The 24926-nt window shown below is 51.9% G+C and overlaps 2 protein-coding genes across 2 annotated transcripts in view; one reads left to right on the forward strand and one right to left on the reverse strand.

Annotated features, from left to right (window-relative positions):
- LOC149361470 (uncharacterized) overlaps window positions 1-24926 on the forward strand; it is a 441205-nt gene that overhangs the window by 342277 nt on the left and 74002 nt on the right. The window lies entirely within an intron of this gene.
- Window positions 10333-15170, reverse strand: LOC149361475 (uncharacterized). The gene is made up of 3 exons (XM_089567456.1): window positions 15167-15170; window positions 12651-13778; window positions 10333-10340 (listed from the first exon to the last, which is right to left on the reverse strand). The coding sequence occupies exons 1-3, from the start codon at window positions 15168-15170 to the stop codon at window positions 10333-10335; spliced, it is 1140 nt and encodes a 379-aa protein (XP_089423582.1).

Below are 24926 nucleotides of genomic sequence, written 5' to 3' on the forward strand. Positions count from 1 at the left end.
GCACGCTAATGGAGTCCCCAAAATTCTTGTTAACGATCAATCTTCTCGTGCCGTTTCAATTCATCAGAGCTAACCCGTCGCGGATAACTGAACCACTATTCGCATGGTCTAAAACCTAAAGCGAAATTTCATGAGGAACACAATCAAATGCCTTTTCGAGGGCAATCTGAGGCATGGCCAATATCCCATTAATATCATAGCAGCTCTCAAGTACACTGGGCGCTGTATGAATGTTTGAAAAAAGTGAATGACCTTTTATTCCACATGTCTGGTGGGGTACAACAAACAATAACCGAGATCACTGTTTGTATTCTGTTCGCACGAATACCTTAAAATTATTTTGTAGTCTACATAAGTGAGTGGTATAAGTCGATATGCGGTAACTAGTTTTAGTTTCTCTTTTTTATCAGTTTCAGGTATGAGTGCTGTGTAAGAAAGGCCAAAAGACGGAGGCAATACGTTTATTCGATAAGAGTCGCTATAGAGGGCGCATCTTGATGGCGCTACGTGCGCGCCAAGCGAAGAGGAAAAGTAGCGGAAACGCACTTTGCCACTCGCTTAACTGCAACTTATGTAATTTCCTTGCTCATAATTACTAATATACACCACAGTACATGCCTCTAAAGGTCCCTTCTAAGACAACGCCGTAATCACTGGACGCGCGTTTGTTCATTGGAAGCTATCGAGCGGGCGTGGCGGAGTTTTGCCTGCCAAATGGTTAAAAGATGTCAGGAAAACTCCACCGGGCCAGCTCGATGGTTTGGAATCAACAATGACCGTCTAGTGAATATAGTGTTGTCTTAGAAGGGACCTTTAGAGACATTTACTATGGTGTATATTAGTAATTATGAGCTAGGAAATTACAGAAGTTGCAGTTAAGCGAGTGGCAAGTGAGTGAGTGAGTAGAAACTTTATTGATTTATAAGATTTAGCCTGCGGTGGAGGTATTCTTCAAGTCTTCTCTTCAAGTCTTGAGGTTGCCTCCTAGCCTTGGGTGGTCCCCTAGTCCAGGGCTCCACTGAGTCTGGCCACCTCGCTTGCGTGTGCTATGAGTGCCCTTTGGGCCTCTAGCTCGCAGCTGGTGAGCCGGCTCTCCCATTGCTCCGCACTTGGTGTGTCGTGTTTGTGGAACGATATGTTTCTGTCGCATTCCCATGTTATGTGGTATAGTGTTGGCCTCGCTTCGCACCAAGGGCATGTGGCGCGGTATTGTGTCGGGAACATCTTGCTTAGTATATATAAGTTGGGGAAGGAGCCTGTCTGTAGCTTCCGCCATTTTGCGGCTTCTTCCTTGCTTAGCTCTTTGTGTGGTGGGGGGTATTTGTATCTTAGCCCCCTGTATAAACTTAGTGTTTCAGAGTACCCAGCCCCTAGGCTAGTCCAGAGCTCCTCCGGGGCTTGTGACCCCCCAGCTCGGATAGTAAGCCCTCGAGCTAGTTCGTCCGCCATTTCGTTGCCCCAGACCCCCGCGTGGCCTGGTATCCAAGTTATGTTATGTTTCTCTCTCCTCCCCGAGGGTGTCCCCTCGCTGAGGATCCTGAGTGTTGTTTTGCCTACCCTTCCTTTTGTGTAGTTTCGACACGCTTCTTGTGAGTCTGTTAAAATATTCAAGGGTCTCCCCTTTCTATCCCCCTCCCTCATTGCTAGGGCTATCGCTATCTCCTCCGCCTCTGCTACATTTGATGCCCTGGCCGTGAGGCTCGTTATGTGTTCTCCCTGGTGGTTGACGACTACCGCCACCATTTTATTTCCTCGTTCACCATAGTACGTGGAAGCGTCGGTTTATACCGTGCTGTCCCTGTGCCCTATTGTTTTTTCATAGTATTCTGCTCTGGCTCTCCTCCTGCTGGCATGGAGGTTTGGGTCCATGTTACGGGGGATGGGTTGTACGCTTATGTTTCTTCTTAGTGCGTCTGGTATGTTTGCCCTGTTGTTGTGATGGTTCTCCGTCTCCCGACCCAACCTAGTCAGAAGTGCTCGTCCGGTTCTTGTGTCGCTGAGTCTTTGAAGTTGTGCCTTTATTTGGCATTCACTCAGCTCTTCAAAAGTGTTGTTTAGCCCTAGTTGCATTAGCTTCTCGTTGGACGTGTTCCTTGGTAGATGTAAGGCTATCTTGTACGCTTTGCGAAGGATAGCTTCTGCTTGCTCTCTTTCAGCTTTGATGGTTACGTGGTATGGTAGTGAGTATGTTATTCGACTGACTATCAGGCTGTTCACCAGTCTGATTGTGTCTTCTTCCTTCATGCCATGCCTTTTGCTGGCTACTCTATTTATCATTCGGCCTACTTGCTCCGCCGCTTTGCGTAGCAGGCTGAGTGTGTGGCTGCATTTCCTGCTACCTTGCAGCCACATACCGAGTATTCTTATCATTCTTTGTTCCGGTATGTTCTGCCCTTCTAGTTTCACCTCGAGGTTAGGCTCTGTAGGGTGCCTTCCTACTCTGAGAAGTTCGGACTTTTCGGTGGAACACCTTAGTCCCCTCTTCTTCATGTATCCTTCAATGCAGGTGGCTGCCGCTTGTAGACTTTCTTCTTTGCTTCCTAGCGAGCCTTCGCTGGTCCATATGGTGATGTCATCCGCATACATTGCGTGTCTGATTCCTTGTATCTGGCTGAGCTCTTTGGCTAGGATGATCATTGATATGTTGAAGAGCACTGGTGATATCACTGAGCCCTGTGGAGTTCCCCTGCATGGTGTTTGAAAGACCTCGCTTCGTAGGTCTCCCAAACCCACCGTTGCAGTTCTGTTTGTGAGGAAGCTTCTCACGTAGTCGTGTGTTTTCTTTCCGCAGTTGGTGGCGTTGATGCCTTCCATGATTGCTGCGTGGGATACGTTGTCGAAGGCCCCTTTGATGTCCACGGCCATGACTACGTTTTCCCCTTTGCTTGGCATTGTTTCTAGTACTTCTTCTTTGAGCTGAAGCAGCACGTCTTGGGTCGATAGATGTTCCCTGAAGCCGAACATGGTGTTGGGGTACCATCATCCGTCTTCTAGGTGTGTTTGTATTCTTTTAGTGATGATTCTTTCGAAAAGCTTGCCCAGACACGATATTAGCGAGATAGGTCTGAGATTTTCTATCTGCAGTTTTTTGCCTGGTTTGGGTATCATAACGACTTCCGCGTGTTTCCACTCTTTCGGAACCGTTCCCTCTTCCCAGAGTTTGTTTAAGTATTTTGTGAGCTGTTCTACCGCTTCATCGCTGAGATTTCTTATCAACGAGTTCTGGATCTTGTCCGCCCCCGCTGCCGTGTTCTTTGTCGTTGCCCTTATGGCTTGACTAACTTCTTCTCTTGTTATCGGTTTGTCCATGTCCTGGTTTTCTTTCCCTTGTTATTCTCCTTGGTAGGCTTTCACCTGTTCTTTTCCGTAGCATTTCTCTTTTACTGCTTGGATTAGCTGCTCCTCCGTCCCTTCGTATTGGTGGATCAGTCTTTGTATCGATTTGTTACTTTCTGCTTTGTTCTTCGATGGGTCCATGAGCTTCCTTAGTATTTGCCACGTTCTGGCCGTGCCTAGGGTGCCATTCAGTGTTGTGCTGAATTGTTGCCATCCCTGTCTAGCCAGTTGTGTTGCGTATTCTTCCGCTCGCTGGGTGATTTCTGCTATCTTCTTTTTTAGTTTCCTGTTAAGCTTCTGTTTCTTCCAGCGTTTGGTTAGGCTTTTCCTTGCCTCCCATAGGCCGCGGAGTCGTTTGTCTACCTCTGGTGCCTGTTCTGTGCGGTTAACTTCTTTGGTATATGTATCTCTTATTTGTTTAAGTTGTTGGCTCCATTCTTCTAAAGACGTGATGTCGCCTTTGATGCTTTTGCAGTGGGTGCGGAAAGCGTCCCAGTCTGTCAGTCTTGCCTTGCCTATTTTCCTTCTGATGCTTTCGGCTTCAATGGCCACTCTGATTATAAAGTGGTCGCTGCCTAGGTTCTCCTGTGTGTTTTCCCACTCTGCTTGTTTAGCTCCTCTGACAAAGGTTAGGTCGGGACACGTGTCTACGCTTACGCTGTTGCCTTGCCTTGTGGGTTGGCTCTCATCCGTAAGTAGCTCGCAGCCTGTGTTTTCTGCTGCTGTACATATGCTCCGCCCTTTTATGTCCTCTTTTTTGCTGCCCCATTGCGGGCTTTTCGCGTTGAAGTCTCCTGCTATAACTAGGGTGTTCTGCCCTGCAAGTTTCTTTGCCTCCGCGAAAAGCTTGATGAAGTCTCCCCTGTTTTTAGGTGGGCTATATATGTTTATAACAAAGGTGCTTTTTGCTTTCCTTTTCCTTTTGGGAATTATTTCAGTTATCACGTGTTCTAGCTGTGTGTCTGCTTTTTCCCCATGATTTATTGCTGTTATTTTGTCGCTAATGAGTGTTGCTGTTTTCCCTTTTTCCTGGCATGAGTAGCCTCTTAGGGTTGGGGTACAGTTTGTTTCTTGTAATAAGATTAGGTCTGGTGGGGTTCCCCTAGCAAAGTGCGTTTCCGCTACTTTTCCTCTTCGCTTGGCGCGCACGTAGAGCCATCAGGATGCGCCCTCTAAAACCACTTCCTCGTCCTCCTCCTCGTAATGTACGCCACTGCCCCAACAGAAAGCGCGTGACCGTAGCGCCCCCCGCTCGTCTCGTTCGGGCTAAGTGGGGCCGTGCGGGGACGCATGGAGGCTGAACTCCATGTACGCGAAAACTCACGCGAACGCGACAGCGGCAAGCTACGAGCGACGCCGTCGCGCGAAGCGAAATGCCCTTGTCGCTTCTCGTGTCGCTCGTATCTGCACTCACAGAAAATTTAGCTCCTCTCCCGGAAGTTGTTTACGCGATTAGCCAATAGCATCTAATCCGGCAGCGTACGTCACTGCAGGTATTTTCGCGCGCTTTCTCGAAAGTGCCGCATTTCGCTTTGGCAAGTTTTTTTGGAGTGCCCGTAGGCATTACACTTGCGCTACCATGGCACACGCCCAAGCCCAAGATGTCATCTACCAATGCTACACGTGTTCTGTCTAAGGGAGTGCTTGAAGATAATATTACGCCAATGAATATTAACCGCGTCAGCATGAAATTTCCCCGGGAGTGCGCCGATGAGGACGACTGCACTCACACTGTTGTTTACATCGCTTGTTTACATAACATAAAACGCAATCTGCGCTTTCGTTCTATTAAACAATCTGTTTTCTTTTTTACTGGTTGTACTCGTGCTTGTTTACGCAGTGCGACAATATGTGGGAAGCGATGATGCGCTCGCACGCCAGAGAAAGCCGGGTTGTTGGCATCGCGCAGGACTGGCGCTTCTCGCTTCTTGTCCCGGCTTTCTCCGACGTGACCAGTACTTTTTTTTAAACTACTTTATCCAGAAGTATGTCTGGCGACTGTTCGCTTTAACTAAAACGGCCTGACGTGTTATCCACAAGCTAGCTACGGCGACGACTGCTGCTGGCCGTAAAGCACGGCTCGGCAGTCTGGGTCACACCGGCGATTCCCGTTCATCGTACGCGTGCCCTGCGATGTAAGCAATAGTTGATTTCAGGTCACTGTTGCCAAAACTACACCTGGTGACCATTTGCATTCGCTAAAGCTTGTGATTCGCTCTTCACAACCGCCGAAATCACAGATCCAACCCTGCGAACTCGCTGGGCGTAGTCGTCGCGGAAGGGAACAGAGCCGTCGTCGATTGAAATTTATTTGGCAAGCTCTTATCGCTGGTGAGTGTTCAGGTGTGCACACGTGAAATATAGCCGTTCGTTTCGCTCATTTAGAAGCGCGAGCATATACACACCGCCGCCTCATCACCGTGCTGTCGCTCAGCCGCCGACAAGGCTGACCGTCCGCCGACCGGATTCGTCGGTGTCGTTGGCCTGAAAAACGTGTCCCTCTAGAATCATATTATAGTAAACTAGATATTTCACTATAATTACATGCTGTTGTTCAGCGTGATATATACTGTCGTTGTCGGACTAGTGTGACCGCCGTCGTCGTCGTCGCTGTGCACTGAAAACGAGCTGAGGCTTTCGAATACGTTTCGAAAGTGTCGTGCAGCACCGCGGCAGTCCGTTGAGTCCGAATGTCGTTCCTATTCTCGAATGTCATTCCACTCAATGTCATTCGAACATTTCCGTGTGAGAACGTGATAGCATTATACCAGAAAAAGCGCCTTGTGTACTTCAGGGTCCGAATAAGCCAGCGGAAAGGACCCCGTCTGGCAGGGCAGACCGGCTCCCTTACACACCAATGTATCTGTTGGTTGACAGTTCGACTCCTGGCCTGTGCCTGACGCAAGTTTCAACTAGCAATTCCGTTCTCCATTAACCCCAGATTCGAACGCGACCAGTAGGGTACTTCTGCGATAATCTGGCAGCCCACAATATTTGCGCAAAAAAAGGCCTCACCGTGCAAAATAGTGCGTCGCTTTCGCTGGGTATATATACCGCAAGCCAAGTATAGCGCTTGTCGTAGGATTTGTTGTTTGCTGTGTCACTGTCGTCTTGGTATGCTGTGTGTAGGTATCTGCCGTTCCCATTCAATCACGTGACCTTATAATATCAGACTCCTGTTGATTAATGATAAGGACCCGTGTACGATTTGTTCTCCAGTTGAAGAATTAACCCGTGTCATTCCATGGAGCCGCCCAGTAGACTTTTTTTAAGCCCGAGTAAACACATTTTTAATGTATTAAATGTATATTTTAGTATATTTCTAATGTATATATTTATTAGATTTTTAGTGCATTATAAATATCCTAAGCGGGCAAAAATGTACTTTTCACGTATTTTTAAGAACGTTTAAAATATTATTCCTAGTATACTTAGAAAGCATTCGTATTGCAGTTTAAGCATAGCGACAAAAAAATGCGAAATAAATATGAAAATAATACAATACGTTTGAAATGCATTTTTAGCACATCCTCTTTTTCGCTAAGGGCTGCCAGCTAATTTCCGAAATAATCAACAACACTATTAGCGAAACCACCCAGAAGATGACCCTCGCGGTCACAAGTCACATTAAAACCTGGACCAACAATTCCAACCGCCTGGGGCGTCGCCCAAGCCACAATTAAGGAGCGTCCATGAAAATTCAACCGCCACATTGATATCAGCGAAATTAGCGAGGACACCATCGAACCTCCTCAAGGCGCTGGACAGGCTGCGATGGAGTCTGGCCCAGCTCACCCCGAAATTCATCATGGCACAGGGCACTAAGCGACCCCGCCGCTCCCCAAAACAGCAGGCTTTTTCATTTATTCAGTGGAATTGCAGAGGTCTCAAAGACCGAAAAAAAAACGAGATCACCTTCGCCTCTATCTAGAGACGTTTAATCACCCAACTACGGTAGCCGCCCTACAGGAATCTGCGGCGGCAGTGAAGCTGTCGGGAAATAATAGGTACCAGCGTGACCCCTCCACCTGTCTGCTTGTCCACAAAAGCTACACAGCGCAAGAGGTCGATCTCGAATTAAATCTGCCCTACTCGTATGTAATGGTCTCCGTCCTCCACCTGAAAAGGACTGACCCCCCCGTACACATTCTTAATATTTACTGTCCCCCTAAACGTAAGAACATAATTTTTTCCGGCATCTTCAGTAAGGCAATGAAGGTGGCAGGGCGCTACCCCTTTCTGATTGTGGGTGATTTCAACGCCCCCAGTCGGATGTGGGGCTATCGCAAGGATAAAACGCGTGGCAGAAAGCTGACGGAGCTTATCTCCACGCTGGGCATCATCCTCCAAACCGACCCTGCAGTCCCAACCAGAGTGGGCAACTCCGTCAATCGGGACACGTGCCCCGATCTTACCCTCACTCGGAACATTCAACACGCGGAATGGATCAACACCGAGAACACCCTCGGCAGCGACCACTGCCTCATCAACACCTTTCTCTACACCCGTCTCCTGAAGCGATCCCTAAACCAAGCACGACTCCCAGACTGGACGGCTTTCCGGCAGTCCTTGCCCCCGTACTGTCTGGTACAAAACGGCTATTCCTCTTGGGCCCACACCCTTATACAAAATATTCGCTAACACGACAAGCAAATTCAGCTTACAGATAGGGGGACGGATGTGGATAACCATCTCTTTCATCTCTGGGAGGCGCGTCGCAGTCTCACAAAGAAATGGCGTCGCCAGAAACACAATCGGAAGCTCAACCTTCGAATTCTCGATATCACCCAGCAGGCGGCGGACTACGCTGCCCAGCTTGCCGACTCCAACTGGGTGGATCGCTGCAATCTGGCCGCTAGGCAAATATCTAGTCGCAACACATGGCGACTTTTCCGTAGTCTGATCGATCCCACCCAAACACGCACCGAAACCCCAAAACACCTTCAAAGAGCTATTCACAAGTTTAAGGGCAATACGGACCAGCTGGAACAGACACAGCGGGATCGATATCTGTCACAGACACAAGATCCCCGGCGGTCGGAGCATCTCTATGCAGCCGGAGAAAATCCTGATCTCGATCGGCGATTTCAACTCCATGATCTACGGGCGGCTCTTGCCAAAATGAAACGAGGCACGGCTCCGGGTCGGGACACGGTAACGGTCAAACTTTTGGCCAATCTACCGGATCCGGCGTACGAAGCACTCTTAGAATACATAAAAGCCGTCTGGGAAGGGTACCATCCTCTACCCATAGAGTGGAAAACTGCGCTACTCACCTTCATCCCAAAGGCCGGCAAACCAATCAATACAGACAACCTCCGACCCATTTCCTTAACATCTTGTGTGGGCAAACTCATGGAAGCTTGGTTCGAGATCGACTCTCAGAATACTTAGAAAATCGCAACACCTTCGCGGATACCATGTTCGGTTTTAGGCCGCATAGGTCATCTCAAGACATACTCCTCCAACTAAAATATGAAGTGCTTACTCCTGTCGAGTGCCCCCATAACGAGAAGATAGTCCTGGCCTTGGACCTTAAAGGTGCATTTGACAATGTTAAGCACAGCGCCATTCTCGCCCACCTGAGCGAGACTGACTGCGGCACTAAAACCTTCAATTATATTGAACACTTTCTCACGGATCGGCAGGCCTTCGTCCGCATCCAGGACGAAGAGCACGGCCCGTACAGTATGGGCAGCAGTGGTATATCACAAGGCGCTGTACTGTCCCCTCTGCTCTTTAACTAAGCAATGCTTCACCTAGCCTCTAAATTGGCCGAGGTCGAAGGCATCCAGCATGCGCTGTATGCCGACGACACAACTATGCCGCGTACTCCGGCCTGCGGTGCTCCCCCACAGAAATCAGAATTCGTGCATATTCGGCCAACAGCGAAGTGTCCGATCCCCATTTCCCTCTCCCTCGCCAGCGGCCCCATCCGTGAGGCATCGGAGATCAGAGTTCTCGGACTCTTTATTAGTAGAACACGTCGCGCAGACACAACACTGGCCAAGCTGCGTAAGTTTGGAGACCAGGTGGGCCGCATGGTCCGTAGGGTCTCCAACCAACGCGGAGGTCTAAGCACACATGCGTTGCGACTCGCACATGCTTTCGTTACGAGTCGAATACTCTATTCGAACCCCTACCCTCACTTACGCAAGCAGGACGAAGATGTCTTGGAGGTTACCCTCCGTAAGATCATCAAAAGGGCGCTCGACTTTCCGATCTCCACTTCCAACGCGAGGCTCCTCGCGCTGGGAGTGGTGAACACATATCGGGAGTTGCAAGAAGCGCACTTCACCAACCAATACACGCCTTTAGCCCAGAACGTGTCCGGTCGTCGCCTTTTGGACCAACTACACATTCAGCACAACCATCACGCCGGCGAAAGGGTACGAGTGCTCGAAATGTGGAGATGCGCCATACACGTTCGAACCTTTCCTACGAAAATGTCCATAGAAGACCATAATGGCCGGCGGAAGGCGCGGGCGGATGCCCTCCACCGCCATTATGGTAACAAACACGGTGTGTTTTATACGGACGTGGCCAGCCCGCACCGCTCAAGGGGGGGATGGTACACGGCCGCGGTCAAACACCAGCAAATACAGGGGGACGGGCTCATTTTGAAAGCTCACAGCGCAACTCACGCTGAGGAGGTAGCCATCGCCCTGGTGGCCTCTCACCCTCAGGCGCAATATATCCTATCAGACTCGCAAGGAACTTGTCGAAATTACGAGCTGGGTGGGGTCTCCCTCACAGCTTATCGAATACTTAGCAATGCGGCACGCGACCGAGATCCTACGCTCCGCTACTTAGTCTGGACTCCGGGCTACCAAGGCCTACCAGGTAACGAGTCTGCAGACGCAGCCGCCCGCGCACTCACTTCCCGGGCCCCTGGCGATGACCTTACTGATTCGGATCTGGACAACGAACCCCTTTTAAAATGTAAAGATATAGTCAATAACTACCAAGACTCTCACCATAAGTACCCGACCCCCCTCAAGGGGCTGGAAATGCAGGTGAGCGTCTTCTGATAAGACTTTTTACAAATACATTGCTGTGCCTGGCAGTCATGAAACACTTCGACCCCTCCTTTTCTGGCCTATGCCCATACTGTACGGAGGTGGCTGACACCTACCATATGGTGTGGGCATGCCAGAAGAATCCTTCCCTCACCTTCCACCCCAACCCAACCCGAAAGGACTGGGAGACGGCCCTGCTCGGCAGCCACGACCTTCCGGCCCAACAGGTCATTCCGGCGTGCCCGAGCGGCGGTAGAGTCAAATGGGGTCCTGGAATAGGGACCCCACCTAGTATTGTGAGGGGGGTGGCGAACTAGGGGCCACCTCAAAAACTACCTATCTGTGTATCTTGTAATAAATGCTTTTCACCACCACCACAACCACCTGGAGGTGGACAGCACTGGGTTCCAGTGTCATGACGCCCCCAGACATCACATACCCTAATGTATACAGAACACTGTGATGTACATACATGCTTCTTTTCCTTACTGTCGAATTGTGCCGTATACTTCAGCGTAATTCTGCATTCGTGCGTAATTTCCTTTCCTCAAATACAATTTTCAGTTTCTTCATTACGGCCCCTCTTTCTTTTTCTTCTTTCACTCCCAATTCCTCCCTTCCTGTACGGTGCAGTTCGGGTGTCCACCGATATGACAGAGAATTACTGCGCCATTTCCTTTCGTCAAAAAGCGTTGCGTTCAAAGGGCAAGACATCGCGCCGAACGGCTGATGGCGTTCCTGCCTTCCTGTACTGTGCGGTTGGGGTGTCCACCGAGGTGACAGAGAATTACTGCGCCATTTGCTTTCCTGAAAAAGCGTTGCGGTCAAAAGGCAAGGCATCGCGCCGAATGGGTGGTGGCGTTCATCCCTTCCCGTACCGTGCGGTTCGGGTGTCTGCCGAGATGACAGATAATTACTGCGCCATTTCCTTTCCTCAAAAAGCATTGCGTTCAAAGGGCAAGGCATCGCGCCAAACGGGCGGTGGCATTGCGAGGATCCCTGGCAGCGCCTACAACACGCTGTCGCGTTTAGCCGAAGCATAAGCGTCATGAATTGCCAGATAATTAGTATTTAGGCATTAATGAGTAATTAGCCACTAATTCGTAATTTGTCATTAATTCATCATCAATTATGTGTGATGTCATCCAGTGGGGACGTCACCAATATCACATAAGCAAAGTGGTTCGGAAAACGCTTTCGCCTCTACGCACTTTCGACAGTCAAAGTGCCCAATGAATTTTTTTTTGTCAGTTCCGACCGCGGCAGTCAGAATTCTATAGAGGAAACGCTTTACTCAGCGAATACTGCAATAATGAGGTCTAAGCCTTTAATGGCTCATGCGGTCGCGGTGTCCAACCATGCTCGCGATTCAACACGAGCGGAGGAAGTCGCAATAGCTCTCGCTGCCGCCGATCCGATGGCGTTATGGACCTCAGGAACATAAACACTTGAGTGCAGTGGGGTCGTGCGGGGACCCTGGGGCGTGCCCCGAATTCCTTTGTAAATAAAGTTTTCTCTCTCTCTCTCTCTCTCTTGCAGGCGAAATATCACCTCTTGCCTCGCAAATTCTAAGACGCGCTCTCGCCGATCCAACTCGCACAAAAGTGATCTGGGCTCCTGGCCACCAGGGTCTACGAGGCAATGAGGCCGCTGATGCGGCCGCCCGAGCGCTCACACACCGGGCTCCTCATCCTAGCTCTCATGGCTCAGAAGCTCATAAACCGCTTCTGCGGTTCCGCGAAATCCTAATTTATTATTGCGACAGCCACCGTCTCTACCCGGCACCCGCCAAGGGGCTGAGTAAGGCGGAGGAGCGAACTCTGCGGCGCCTGCAGACAGGAACCCTTCTCTGTCCTGCAATAGCAAAACACTTCGACCCGAACACAGATGGGTGGTGGTGAAAAACATTTATAACGCAATAAATATTTACAGAGAGGTGATTGGGGTAGGCCCTATTGGCCCTTTCCCCTAACAATACTAGGTGGAGCCCCTATTCCGGGGCCCCATTGGCAAGCAACGCCGCCCGCGTCCGGTGAACCAAGGCCTTTTGGGTCTTTAGGTCCTGACAGCCGAGCAGGGCCGCCTCCCAGTCCTCTCTGGTGGGGTTGGGGTTGGGGGGGATAGATGGGTTTGACTGACACGCCCAAACCATGTGGAAGGTGTCAGCCACCTCCCCACAGAACTGGCACGCGCCATCAAAGGATGTATTGAAATGTTTAAGCACCGCCGGGCACAGTACAGTGTTAGTAAGAATTTTGATGAGGAGGCGCTCGTCAGCGTGACCCAGACCCTTACAAGGGGCCGGGTAGCGCCGGTGCTCCTCCTTGTAGTAATTGGTGATTTGTTTGAATGTAATGGCCAGATTGTCTGATTGGGAGTACCCTTCCAAGGACAGGGAGATAGCCCGGGGAGAGAGTGCGCGGGCGGCCTGATCGGCCTGTTCGTTTCCCTGGAGTCCCTGGTGACCGGGGGCCCAAATCAGGTTGCGTGGAGTTGGATCTTCAGATCGACAGCTATATTCCAGTATGCGCCAGGCAAGCGGGGGAGCCCAACCCAACTCGTAGTTCCGACAGGCCCCTCGCGAGTCGGTGATGATGTGTTTCGACTTGGGAGTAGTGAGAGCAAGAGCAATGGCAATCTCCTCCGCGTGTGTTGCGCTGTAGGCTTTGAAAGTGAGCCCGTTGACTGTGTTTGTGTTGTGTACGACTGCGGCCGTGTACCACACCCCGTGGTGTGGGCCGGCAACGTCCACGTAATACACATGTTGTTGGTTACCATAGTATCGCGCCAACGCTTCCGCGCGCGCCTGGCGACGACCGCTATGGTCTTCTCTGGACATGTTGCGGGGAAGGGGTCGGACCCGGAGGGCGCGTCTCCAGGGTGCTGGCACTCTCTCCCTTTCCTCAATATGGTAGTCATGTTTGATGTGTAGCCGGTCCAAGAGGCGGCGACCGGACGTGGTCTGTGCAAGACGCGTGTATTGGTTGACTAAGTGGGCCTCTCGAAGCTCCCGAAATGTGTTCACCACGCCCAAGGCCAGAAGTCGCTGGTTGGACGTGGTGACCGGGAGGTCGAGAGCCCGCTTGATGACTTTCCGGTGGATGACCTCCAGTTGGTCATCATCATGTTTGCGCAGGTGCAAGTAGGGGGTTGAGTAGAGGATTCTACTCGTTACGAAAGCATGGGCAAGCCGCAGTGCATCCTTGCTTCGTAATCCGCCCCGCTTGTTGGAGACCCGGCGGACCATGCGGCCCACCTGGTCTCCCACCGTGCGAAGTTTGGCTAGGGTGGTGTCGACTCTGCGTTGGTGGTGTATGAAGAGACCAAGGACGCGGATCTCCTTGGACTCCCGGATCGGTCCCGAGGGGAGACTGATGCAAAGCGGAGTTGTGTCCCGAGGGGAGGGACGTATGTGCACAAATTCTGATTTAGACGGGGCGCACTGGAGTCCGCAGTAGGCCGCGTAGTCGTCGACTAGGGTCGCCGCTGCTTGCAGGCAGGATTCCATGTGGCCCAGGTTACCTTGCGTGGCCCAGATTGTAATGTCATCCGCATAAAGAGCGTGATGTATCCCGGGCAAAGAGGACAATTTGGAGGGAAGATGAAGCATTGCCAAATTGAAGAGGAGGGGAGACAGGACCGCGCCTTGAGGTGTTCCCCTCGAGCCGATGGTGTATGGCCCGTGTTCCGCATCTTGTATGCGTATGTAGGCTTGACGGTCTGTAAGAAATTGTTTTATGTAGTTGAATGTTTTGTGGCCACAGTTGGTGTTACTGAGGTGGTCCAGGATTACTTCGTGTTTGACGTTGTCGAATGCGCCTTTAAGATCCAAGGCCAGGACCACCTTGTCGTTGTGGGGACATTCGACAGGATCTAAGATGTCGTGGTGAAGCTGCAGAAGTATATCCTGTGCAGACTTGTGAGGGCGAAAACCGAACATGGTGTCCGCGAAAGTGTGCTGTGTTTCTAGAAAATCGGAGAGTCTGTCGCGCACCATCGTCTCCATCAGCTTGCCGACACAAGACGTGAGGGAGATGGGGCGAAGGTTCTCCACATCAATAGGTTTGCCGGCTTTCGGAATAAAGGTCACGAGAGCCGATTTCCAATCGAGAGGGAGAGGAGTCTCTCCGTCCCAAATGCTATTGATGTATTTGAGGAGCGCGGCGTAGGCTGCGTCGGGAAGGTTGGCCAAGAGCTTGACCGTAACCTTGTCGCGCCCGGGTGCAGTGCCCCGCTTCATTTTGCTCAAGGCCGCCCGGAGGTCGTGGAGCTGGAACGGCTTGTCCAGCTCCGTGTTCTCTTCGCCTGCATACGAGTACATGGTGTGGGCATGTACTCAGAATCCTCACCTTCCCCCCTCCCCCACCCCCACCCGAGAGGCATGGGAGACTGCCCTCCTCAACTGCTCCACACTGGAGTCCCAAAGGGCTCTGGTCAAGCGGGCGCGAGACGGGGCCTCGTCATGCGGTGTCCCGGACTAAGGATACCGACCATGCAGCAGGGTTTTTTACCCTCAAGCTCTCTTTGATTAAAGTTTTTCACCACCACCACCACCATGCTCGAAGTGTACGTCCGCGCGAAAAATCCGTGCCAACTGTGGCCTCTCCTCCGCGCAAGGCGCAGCCTCGTCCGTAATATTCTTTCCTCAAATTCATTTTCTTCATTACAGGCCTTCTTTCTGTTTTTTTCTTTCCCTCCCACTTCCTTCCTTCCTTTGTGGTGCGGTTCGGGTGTCCACCGGGATGGTTTTTAGGCAACCGCTTATACGGCCTCACCAACAACACAACCGGTCTATTCAGGCACCCACTTACCCATGACGCCAGTTTTCCCGCCACTCGCCAAGCGGTTCGGGGAAGCGGCAGTAGGTTGACCAGAAGGCTTCCACAAAGCAGAATTTAGAATTTCCAAAGTGTCTTCGTGTGCAGTCACTCAAGCATGAAGTGCATCACAACACGCGACACATTGAAACTACAACCGAAACCTCTACCCTCGACACACGCATAGCCCACCTCTGGGAGGCTTATCACAGCCTCCTGGAAGGCGGGAAAAGCAATAAAGTCAACAGAACGCTTAAAAAGTGGTGGTCACGCTGCAGACACAAATCCAACAGCATTCTGAGGAGCTGTGCCGATCTAACTGGGGTCAGATACGTGACGGCATCGCCGAAAACCTGTCCAGCAAACGAGCATGGCAACTCCTCCGACACCTCATTAACCCCAAACGCACCAAATCAGCAACACAGCCCCACGTCACGCGCCTCACACATGAACACATGACGATCCCTACACCCTCCTAGACACACTTCAAACCGAGTACACCTCTGCCCTATACACAGGACAAGCAAAACCCACACTCGACACAGACATCACGAAGAAGGAAGTCAGAGCGGCCCTCCTGATTCTCCGCGCCAACTCTGCACCTCGTGCAGACAAAATCACAAACTCCATGCTCCGTAATCTGGATGACCAATCGATCACCCACATTACGAAATACTTCAACCACTGTTGGAGGGAGAGTAACCTTCCGCAGTCCTGGCGCCACGCGAAAGTAATATCACATACCTGAACCCGTCCAACCACATACACACCACCACCTTCGCCCGATTTCGCTAAGGTCATGCCTCGGGAAGCTCCTCTAGCATGTTGCGTTAGCGAGACTAACATGTCACATGGCGGACAACGATCTTTACCCGCAAAACATGCTGGTATTCTGCCCCCTTTTACCGGCACAGGACGCAATGCTGCAACTCACACACGACATTTTCGACCCGCTTCTTCCAGGTCACACCAAGGCAGTCTTAGCTTTGGATCTTTCCAAGACTTTTGACTGCATTGAACATCAGGCTCTCATGACTGCTCTATCCCCATTGAACGTGGATGTGCCCACGTACGTCTACATTCAATCATTCCTCACTGACCGCACGGCTGAGATACACTTGGCCCTCTGTCTTCCCCCTCCTACACGCTTCAGAGCATCGGCACCCCGCAAGGGTCCGTCCCCTCCCCCTTTTTGTTTAACATCACCCTCATCCCCCTCGCCCGAAAATTGGCAACTATTCTTCACCTGAAGCACACTCTTTATGCCGACGATATCACCCTGTGGACCACCCACGGCAGTGACGGCAGCATAGAGAACACCTTACAGGAAGCAGCCAAACCCCCCAAAATTACGCACCGACCATCGGACTGTCTTGCCCCCCAGAGAAGACCGAACTCTTCCTCATCCAACCTAAGAAGCACTGCAACCCCCGCTCCCCCATTACAATTGAACTGAGTGGTGACCCGGTACCTGAGGTTGGCACCCTCCGTGTATTAGGCCACCATATCCAGAACGATGGCAAAAACACCACCACACTCAAGAAACTCAAGCAGGTTGTAGGCGCGATATCGCACCTCATCCGCAGAGTCTCGGGACATCATAGAGGCATGCAGCAGCGCGACCTATGTCGCCTCATTCATGCCTTTGCCCTCAGCCGTGTGTTGTAGACTACCCCATATTTACAACTATCCAAACATCACATAAACGCTTTGGATGCTTTGATTCGCAAGGCATTCAAGGTAGCACTTCATCCTCCCCTCAACACACCCACAGACAGGTTACTAGGCCTGGGCCTCCATAACACGATCGGGGAATTGGTGGAGGCCCGCCGACAGGCCCAATACATCAGGCTCACACAAACCTCCACACGTCGGTATATTCTGGACTCCCTCGGAATCAGAATACCGGCCAACTTCGCAACCCTATTCGACATCCCACGACCCCTTCACCGGGAGCTCCTCATGAGGCCGCTCCCGAGGAATATGCACCTGTCTCACCATGAGCAGCGCCGCAGAGCCTGTGCGAAGGCACTCCATCGAGCGTACGGCCCCGAGCCGGACGCCGTATGGTTGGACGCTGCCTGCACGGGTGATGAAGCGACAGCAGCTGTGGTGGACTCCTCTTTACCCGCCCTCCTCACACTACCTCTCCCTCCAGACACCTGCCCAGACGCTGCAGAGGAAGCTGCCATTGCACTTGCTATCACCCGCATGGAAGCCCCGTACATTTTAAGCGATTCTAAAACTGCGATTCTAAATTTTGCTTGAGGCCGAGTCCATGTCCCTGCTTTCGGCATACTGGACTCTCCCGATGCACCCCCACCCCGCCAAGGGGAGCTGATATGGATGCTTGCGCAGTCCGGAATCCCGGAAACGAGGCCGCCAACCTTTTAGCCTGAGGTTCTTTAAACCTGGCTCAGGTGGCCTCGGATCGGGGATTCGCGAAGAAGCGCATGCACTCATTCAGCGAGCTGACGCAGGCCTACAGAGCCTCCCTAGATAACCTACTCCTACTCCTCCCTAGATACTCCTCCTCCCTACTCCTCCCTAGATAAAAAACAAGCAACACTCTGGCACAGACTACAGACACACTCTCTCCGCTCACCCCTTACCCTAGCCCCCTATCATCCATCCTTCCCCACTCCGGCATGTGCTTTATACTCAGAACCCTTCGCTTCTTCTCTCCACATCATTTCCCTCTGCCCGGCGGATTCTCCCCCGCGGGACCTAGAGAACCTAAAGACCTGGGAGGACTGGGAGACCCTGCTGCGCTAGGAGTGAGTGAGTGAGTGAAAACTTTATTAGCTCTAGATTCGGATTGTGTTCGGCGGTTTTGAGATGGCTTCGTCCATCTTGCTCAAAGGTCGGTTGCCCTTAGTCCAGGGCTCCGCTGGATGCTGCTGCCAGTTTTGCTCGCCGAATCAGACCTTCTTGGTCGACCCGACGATCGCTGGAGAGCACTCCCTCCCATTGCTCCGCACTCGGGTTTGTTATCACTGGTACCACGCTTATCCTCTGGCATGCCCACGTTATGTGGTACAGCGGGGGGGGTTCTTGGCACCAAGGGCATTTGTCATTGTATTGTGTTGGATATATTTTGTTGAGTACGTGTAGGTTCGGGTAGGAGCCCGTCTGTAGCTGTCTCCACGCGACAGAGTCCTCTCTGCTAAGGGAGTTGTCCGGTGGTGGATACCGCTTTCTGCAGCCCTTGTAATAATTTAGAATCGCCGAATAATCTTGGGGTACAGGTTCGTTCCCCTCGAGGTCGCCTACGTTGGATGCTCGGTAATAAGTGTACCCTCGAGCTATCCTGTCCGCCTCTTGGTTCCCTGTTACTCCCGTATGTCCCGGCGTCCATACTATCGTATGCCTGATTGGTTCTCCGTTTGTTTGTCGTTGTGTTATGTGGCCCCCAGAGCGGAGTATGCGGAGCGCTCTGTGCCCTATTCTGCCGCGTAGGTAGTTGCGGCATGCTGTTTGTGAGTCTGTAAGGATTTTTAGAGACCGTTTAGACCGATAGCCCTCCGCTGCCGCTAGAGCGACGGCCGCTTCCTCAGCCTCGACTATCGTACAGTCTTGTAGTGATGCGCTGGTGATCTCGCGTAGGGTTGAGTCAATCACCGTTGTTACCGCATTGCTGTTGTGCTGCCCCGCTGTTCTGGTGTATGTGGCTCTGTCTGTCTGTCTGCGCTAGGAGGACCCGGCCGTGCAGACCATCACCACCAGCCGGGCTGCCAGTGTTATGTGCCTCAGGAACATATCAAAGCTCTGACCCGCCCAAGCTGCGGTGCTCGCTGTTCGAGCCGTGGCTGGAGAGGAGGCTGGACGAGGCATAACGTAGACAACGTTACACCCCCCCCCCCCCCCCAAAAAAAAAAGATTTAAGGCTTATGGGAGCTCAACGTACGAGTTTTAAACACTTGAGTGCAATGGGGTCGTGCGGGAACCCTGGGGTGTGCCCCGAATTCCTCTCTCTCTCAGCCCGAGGTTCTTTAGGCCAGGCTCAGGTGGCCTCGGATCGGGATTCACGAAGGAGCGCATGCACTCATTCAGCAAGCTGACGCAGGCCTAGAGGGCCTGGCACCAGCTCTACGCCCCCGCCCTACCTCTCCTTTGATTCCAAACACGAAAAGCTCTGGAGCAGACTACAGACACTCTCTCCCCTCACCCATCACCATAGACCACTATGTTTCTCCTTGCAAACTCCTGTTTGCGCCCTATGCCCAAATCCCTTAACATGTTCCCTCCACATCTCCATCTGCCCGGCTGGAGCTACCCGCGGAGCATAGAAAACCTCAAGACCTGGGAGAACTGGGAGACCCTGCTGCGCTAGGAGGACCCGGCCATGAAGACCATCGCCACTGGCCGCGCTGCCAGTGTCATGGACCTTACGAACATAAACACTTGAATGCAGTGGGGTCGTGCGGGGACCCTGGGGCGTGCCCCGATTTCCTGTTACCGTAAAGTCACTCTCTCTCGGTTGATTTTTGTGGCCTAATTACCCAATTAACCTCCATAGCGACGTACGGGTGCTGTCAAAGCCGTCTCACATGCATCGGGGCCCGAGCCCCATTTCGGAAAGGTGCCATACATGGAGCGGCTATACTTGCCACTCACGATATGTTCCTCTCCAGCTCGAGTACCTACAGCGACGAACATAGTCAACTGACATTTTGATTGTAATACCACACTGCGTTGTTATTGTGAATTTAGGCTTGGTGCAGGAAAAAAATTGGCGGGGCTTAGCTTCGGTTAAGACTGGAAGGTTGCGAAAGCAAAAGCGAAGCGCCCCGAACTGAAGGAACGCAGCGCGCCGCGCCTATGGGTCACGCGTGGCTACCGGCCGCCGCTTCGGGACGACTCATAGTGTGTTCGGTAATTTTTTTTTGATATTTTGTTTTTGATGTTGTTGCGACTGAGAGAAATAAAAATGGCTGAGGCTTAGCTAAGGTTAAGCATAGTGAGATGCGAAGCATATTGATGGCTAGGCTTGGTAATACATGGCTTTCCTTGGTTGAATACTTGGTCATTTTAATACAACCACTATAAGCCTTCGTCGTGGGGGAAGGCAACGGCATGGCTACAGCGGAACGCCGACTAACCCCGAGACGCGCGTTGGGTGAGCGCTTGGATTGCCACGGAAGCCGCGTCCTCCTGCCCGGTGGAGCGAGCGTTTCACCTACACCGAGTGTGAACGCGCGTTCGAAATGCGCGGGAGTGTGACGTCGACATACCACGTGATTCACACGGCCTGCAACCGCAGCGACGGCACAAGTTGGAGCCCCGTCTCTCATCTGTCGTGACGTCATTGTGTCACGTGGTGTGATGTCACCATACCACGTAGTCTGCCCGGCGTGCAACCGCAGCGACGGCACAAATTGGAGCCCCGTCTCTCATCTGTCGAGACGTCATTGTGTCACGTGGTGTGACGTCACCATACCACGTGGTCTGCACGGCGTCCAACCGCAGCGAGGCCACAAGTCGGAGCCCCGTCTCTCATCTGTCGTGACGTCATTGTGTCACGTGGTGTGACGTCACCTTACCACGTGGTCTGCACGGCGTGCAACCGCAGCGACGGCACGAGTTGGAGCCCCGTCTCTCATCTGTCGTGACGTCATTTTGTCACGTGGTGTGCACGGCGTGTAACCGTCACGAAGGTCTTGGGTTACCTATTCTAATATGCTTCGCATAATCTGCAGCTGGTATGACGTCGCAGCGGCAGTAGAGCCACAGTTGCGCAGCCCGGTAAACACACACCGTAACTGCAGCCGGGCTCTCTAAAGGAGAGACTGTCTCGCTCATAATCTACAGCTGGTATGACGTCACAGCGGCAGTAGCGCCACAGTTGCGCGGCGCGGCGTAACTGCAGCAGGGCTATCTGAAAGAGCGAGTTGGTCGCCCATATTCACTGCGCTAAAGGTCCAACGTAACTGTGGCCTGGACACGCGAAGGCTTGAAATAGCGAGTAGTATTGATTTCGCAATAAAAGGATTGCGAAATAACCCTTATGGCAGCACTAACTTAGTAGCCACAGGCTGGGAAGGATAAAAAGAGAACTTTTATTCGCACCTGTCAAAATTCATGTGTAGGTTGATTGATTGATTAAAAACATCTTTATCTGTTCAGTAATTTTAGAACGTGTGAGTGGGCCGCCTAGTCCGGTAGTCCATTGGCTGCTGCTGCGCTGGCCCTCCCCACCAGCCAGTGCTGACGGTCAGGATCATCGCTGAGCAGAATAGCCTCCCACTGCTCCTCCGAGGGTTTGGGATTGGGGTCAACTAAGGAATTAAATTCGCATGGCCACACCATATGGTAGAGGTTAGCTACCTCTCCACATTGTGGGCACTGCGGAGAGTATAGTGTAGGGTATCACTGGTGTAATTTAGCTGGTATTGGGTATGTGTTGGTTTGTAGTCTCCTAAGGGTGCTCTCTTCTAACTTATTGAGGGATTTGTGTGGTGTTGGGTACTCCTTTCTGGCTGTTCTGTATGGCTCGAGATTGTCAGCATACACTGCGAAACCTATCAGGTCACGGCACCCTTCATGGTCATCAGGGGGAGACGCCCGGTATAGAAGAGCTCGGGCATGCCTGTGAGCGGCTTCATTTCCTCCTGGTAGTTCCAGGTGACCGTAAAACCAGCTGACTGAGGCTTGGTGGGGTCGATGCTTAGTCAGCAATGACAACCCTGACTTATGAATTAATCCGTAACTGAAGTTGCGACAGGCGTTCTGGGAATCAGTGAGCACAACGGCGTTGGGGTTAGATGCTACAGCTACTGAAATAGCTGCCTCCTCTGCGTGAGTGGGGTTAGATGGTTTCACCGAGGCGCAGTTCACCATCGACCCTCAAGGCGTTGAGACTACAATAGTCATGACTCCATTCTTTGGTACTGCTGTGTCCCCGTAAAGGGTGTTAGTTTGCTTGTCCCATTTCTTCTGCAGGGCTTCCCCTGTCGCTTTCCTCCTCTCGACGTTGTATGCGGCATGCACATTCTGCTGAATGGGGTGCACGTTCATGCGTCTTCTCACATCGCGTGGGACCTCTTTCCTTTGGTCAATTGTATAGGGCTTGTGCTGTCCCAAGTCCAGTTTGAATTTTCCGCCCGTGCGCCGGCTTCTTCTGCAAACACTGGACTTCTCTCCTTCCCACTCTTTCTGTTCCTCTTCACTGTGCGCCTTCACTCTCGCCCGCGTGCTTTCTCTCTCTTTACACTTTCTAGCAACCATAACCTCCCTCCAGGGTGCCATCATACGTAACTTGTGTCTCTTTCAAGCAAACAAGGGAAGGGGATGAGGGGCTCGTTATAAATATGACAGAAGCCAACAGCCACAGAAACCAAGGGGCACAGGGGATTTTTTTTTTTAAGTTATTTATTTTGTGGTGTTGATCAATTTAGAATATTACTGAATATGTTATCGTTTAAAGATAACTGATTAGAAAAGGAGAAGAAAAAACAACCACCTGCCGCCGGTGGGATCCGAACCCACGACCTCCGAATTACGCGTCCGGTGCTCTACCTCTGAGCTACGGCGACGGCTGTCAATTCTTCTGCTTTCGGGGGTATTTATGTTTACAAGTAACCTAAACTTGAGAGTGTTCATCAGTGCCACCCACGTTCACAAGCGGCGGACGTAGAACGTCCTGAGTTACCGCAGGTGTGACGTAGAACGTCATCGAACGGAGAGGGTGGAAGCTGCGTGAGAACCCTCTTATGCTTCCTAAGGCGTCAAGGCTGCCAGAATCGAGACCTTCGCTAAGCTATTAAGCAAACAAGGGAAGGGGATGAGGGGCTCGTTATAAATATGACAGAAGCCAACAGCCACAGCAACCAAGGGGCACAGGGGATTTTTTTTTTTTTAAAGTTATTTATTTTGTGGTGTTGATCAATTTAGAATATTACTACCGCGCTTTCTACCGCGCTGCACGACTGTGGCAGCACCGCATTTTTACAAGTTGTAAATGACTGGATAAATGTTCGATATTCCTTGTCTTTGCGATCTGTAATCTGAGGAGTGGCCGCAGCCCCAACGCGTGCCACGGAATCAGAATAGTAAAAACCCGATGAACGTCGAGTCGGTGTTTCAAGCAATCTTCGAAAGCACCTAGGCTCCGCTGGCTGGCTCCGCTCTTCAGAAGTTCCGTTTTCGCATCGCAGCCGCGGACGACATGGCGTCACAGGACCGCAAGTCGCCCGCTGCTCAAGTGAGTCCGCACCAGTCTCATTTTTCATGCTCTGAGAAAACAGCAAGCTATGTGCAGTCACGGCATTCGTCGCGCTAGGCTCGTTCGGAGCGTTCGGCCGTCTCGACAACGCCAAGCATGCTGGCCGCCAGAGCAAGAGCGGAGGCCGCGGCGGCGCGAGTACAGGCTTCTCTCAAGAAGAAAGAAGCCGCGGTGCAACTGGAAAAGGCCAGACTCGAAGAACAAGAGAAAAGGGCGGCTGCAGCAATCGAACGCAAGAAAGCCGAGCTGGACACAGAGTTACAAGTCTGAACAAATGAAATCCCGTCCTTGTTCTCTCGTCTAGTCCTCGTCTCCTTGCGCTGCTTTCATTCGTGCAAACATGTACCAACACGCCCAATTTTCCACGTTAGTCAAGTTACAAGTCATGCAGTTGGAAAGAGAAGCGGCCGCCGCTAAAGCGCAAGCGGATGTCCTGGAGGCTGCCGTAGATCAGCACGGCGGGGAGGTATCACATCTGTCGATCTGTCTCCGAGGCATCCGAAGACCGCGCTCAACGTACTTTTCACTACGTGCTTGACCAGGCTCACGTGCGCATCGGCCCGTGCCAGCAATCGCAGCTGCATGACGGCGGGGAGTGTTGCGTCTGTCAGAACGCCAATGAAGCTCCTGAAGACCGCGCTCCATGCACACCAAGCGCTCGCAGCCAAGGCTTCACGCCGAACATCGCTCGTCAGCAGGGAGATGAACCTAACGCCCCTGAACTGATCGCCATGGCAAAGTATCTGATTCGGCGCGACCTTGTGAGTACCTAGCTTACGAAGTTCGACGACTGCCCTGAAAACTACCATTCGTGGAAATCTACGTTCAAGAAAACGACTCGGACTCTCGAAGTCACGGCAAGCGTGGAACTTGACCTTCTCGTGAAATGGCTTGGGACCGAGTCGTCATGCTACGCGAAGAGGCCGCGCTCCGTGCATGTCGACAGCTCAGAGGCCGGGTTAAAGGGTAGTATGGGAAAGACTTGAGGAATGCTATGGTCGCCCAGAAATTATAGAAGAGGCCATCTTTCGAAAACTTTCGAGCTTCCCCAGACTGACCGACAAAGACACCCAGAAATTTAGAGAGCTGGGAGACCTGCTCCTTGAAGTTGAGGCAGCGAAATGTGACCGTCACCTGGCTGGGCTCTCCTATCTGGACACCGCTAAGAGGGGTAAACCCCATTGTAGAAAAGCTGCCCCAGCGCTTGCAAGACATGTGCATCGCGAAAGGCTCCAAGTACAAACAGAATCATCAGGTCGCCTTTCCCCCTTTCTCGTTCTTTGCCAGCTTTATCAGGGACCAAGCGAAAACGAGAAACGATCCTATCTTCAAACTCAGCTCCGCAAGCAGCACACCTTCAAGGCTCGCAAGAGTAGACAGATGGGCAACGGATGGAAGCCCGAGAAGAGCGCCCATCTCAGTGCAAATGACGGACGTGGAAGCAAGCACTGACCATCCGCCCTCAAACGCATTAAAGAAGTGGCATGATACAACCAAGTATTGTCCTCTGCACAAGAAGCCTCACCCCTT

Source organism: Amblyomma mixtum, chromosome 2 (genome assembly GCF_055824585.1).
Source record: "Amblyomma mixtum isolate Tamu chromosome 2, ASM5582458v1, whole genome shotgun sequence".
Classification (NCBI taxonomy): domain Eukaryota; kingdom Metazoa; phylum Arthropoda; class Arachnida; order Ixodida; family Ixodidae; genus Amblyomma; species Amblyomma mixtum.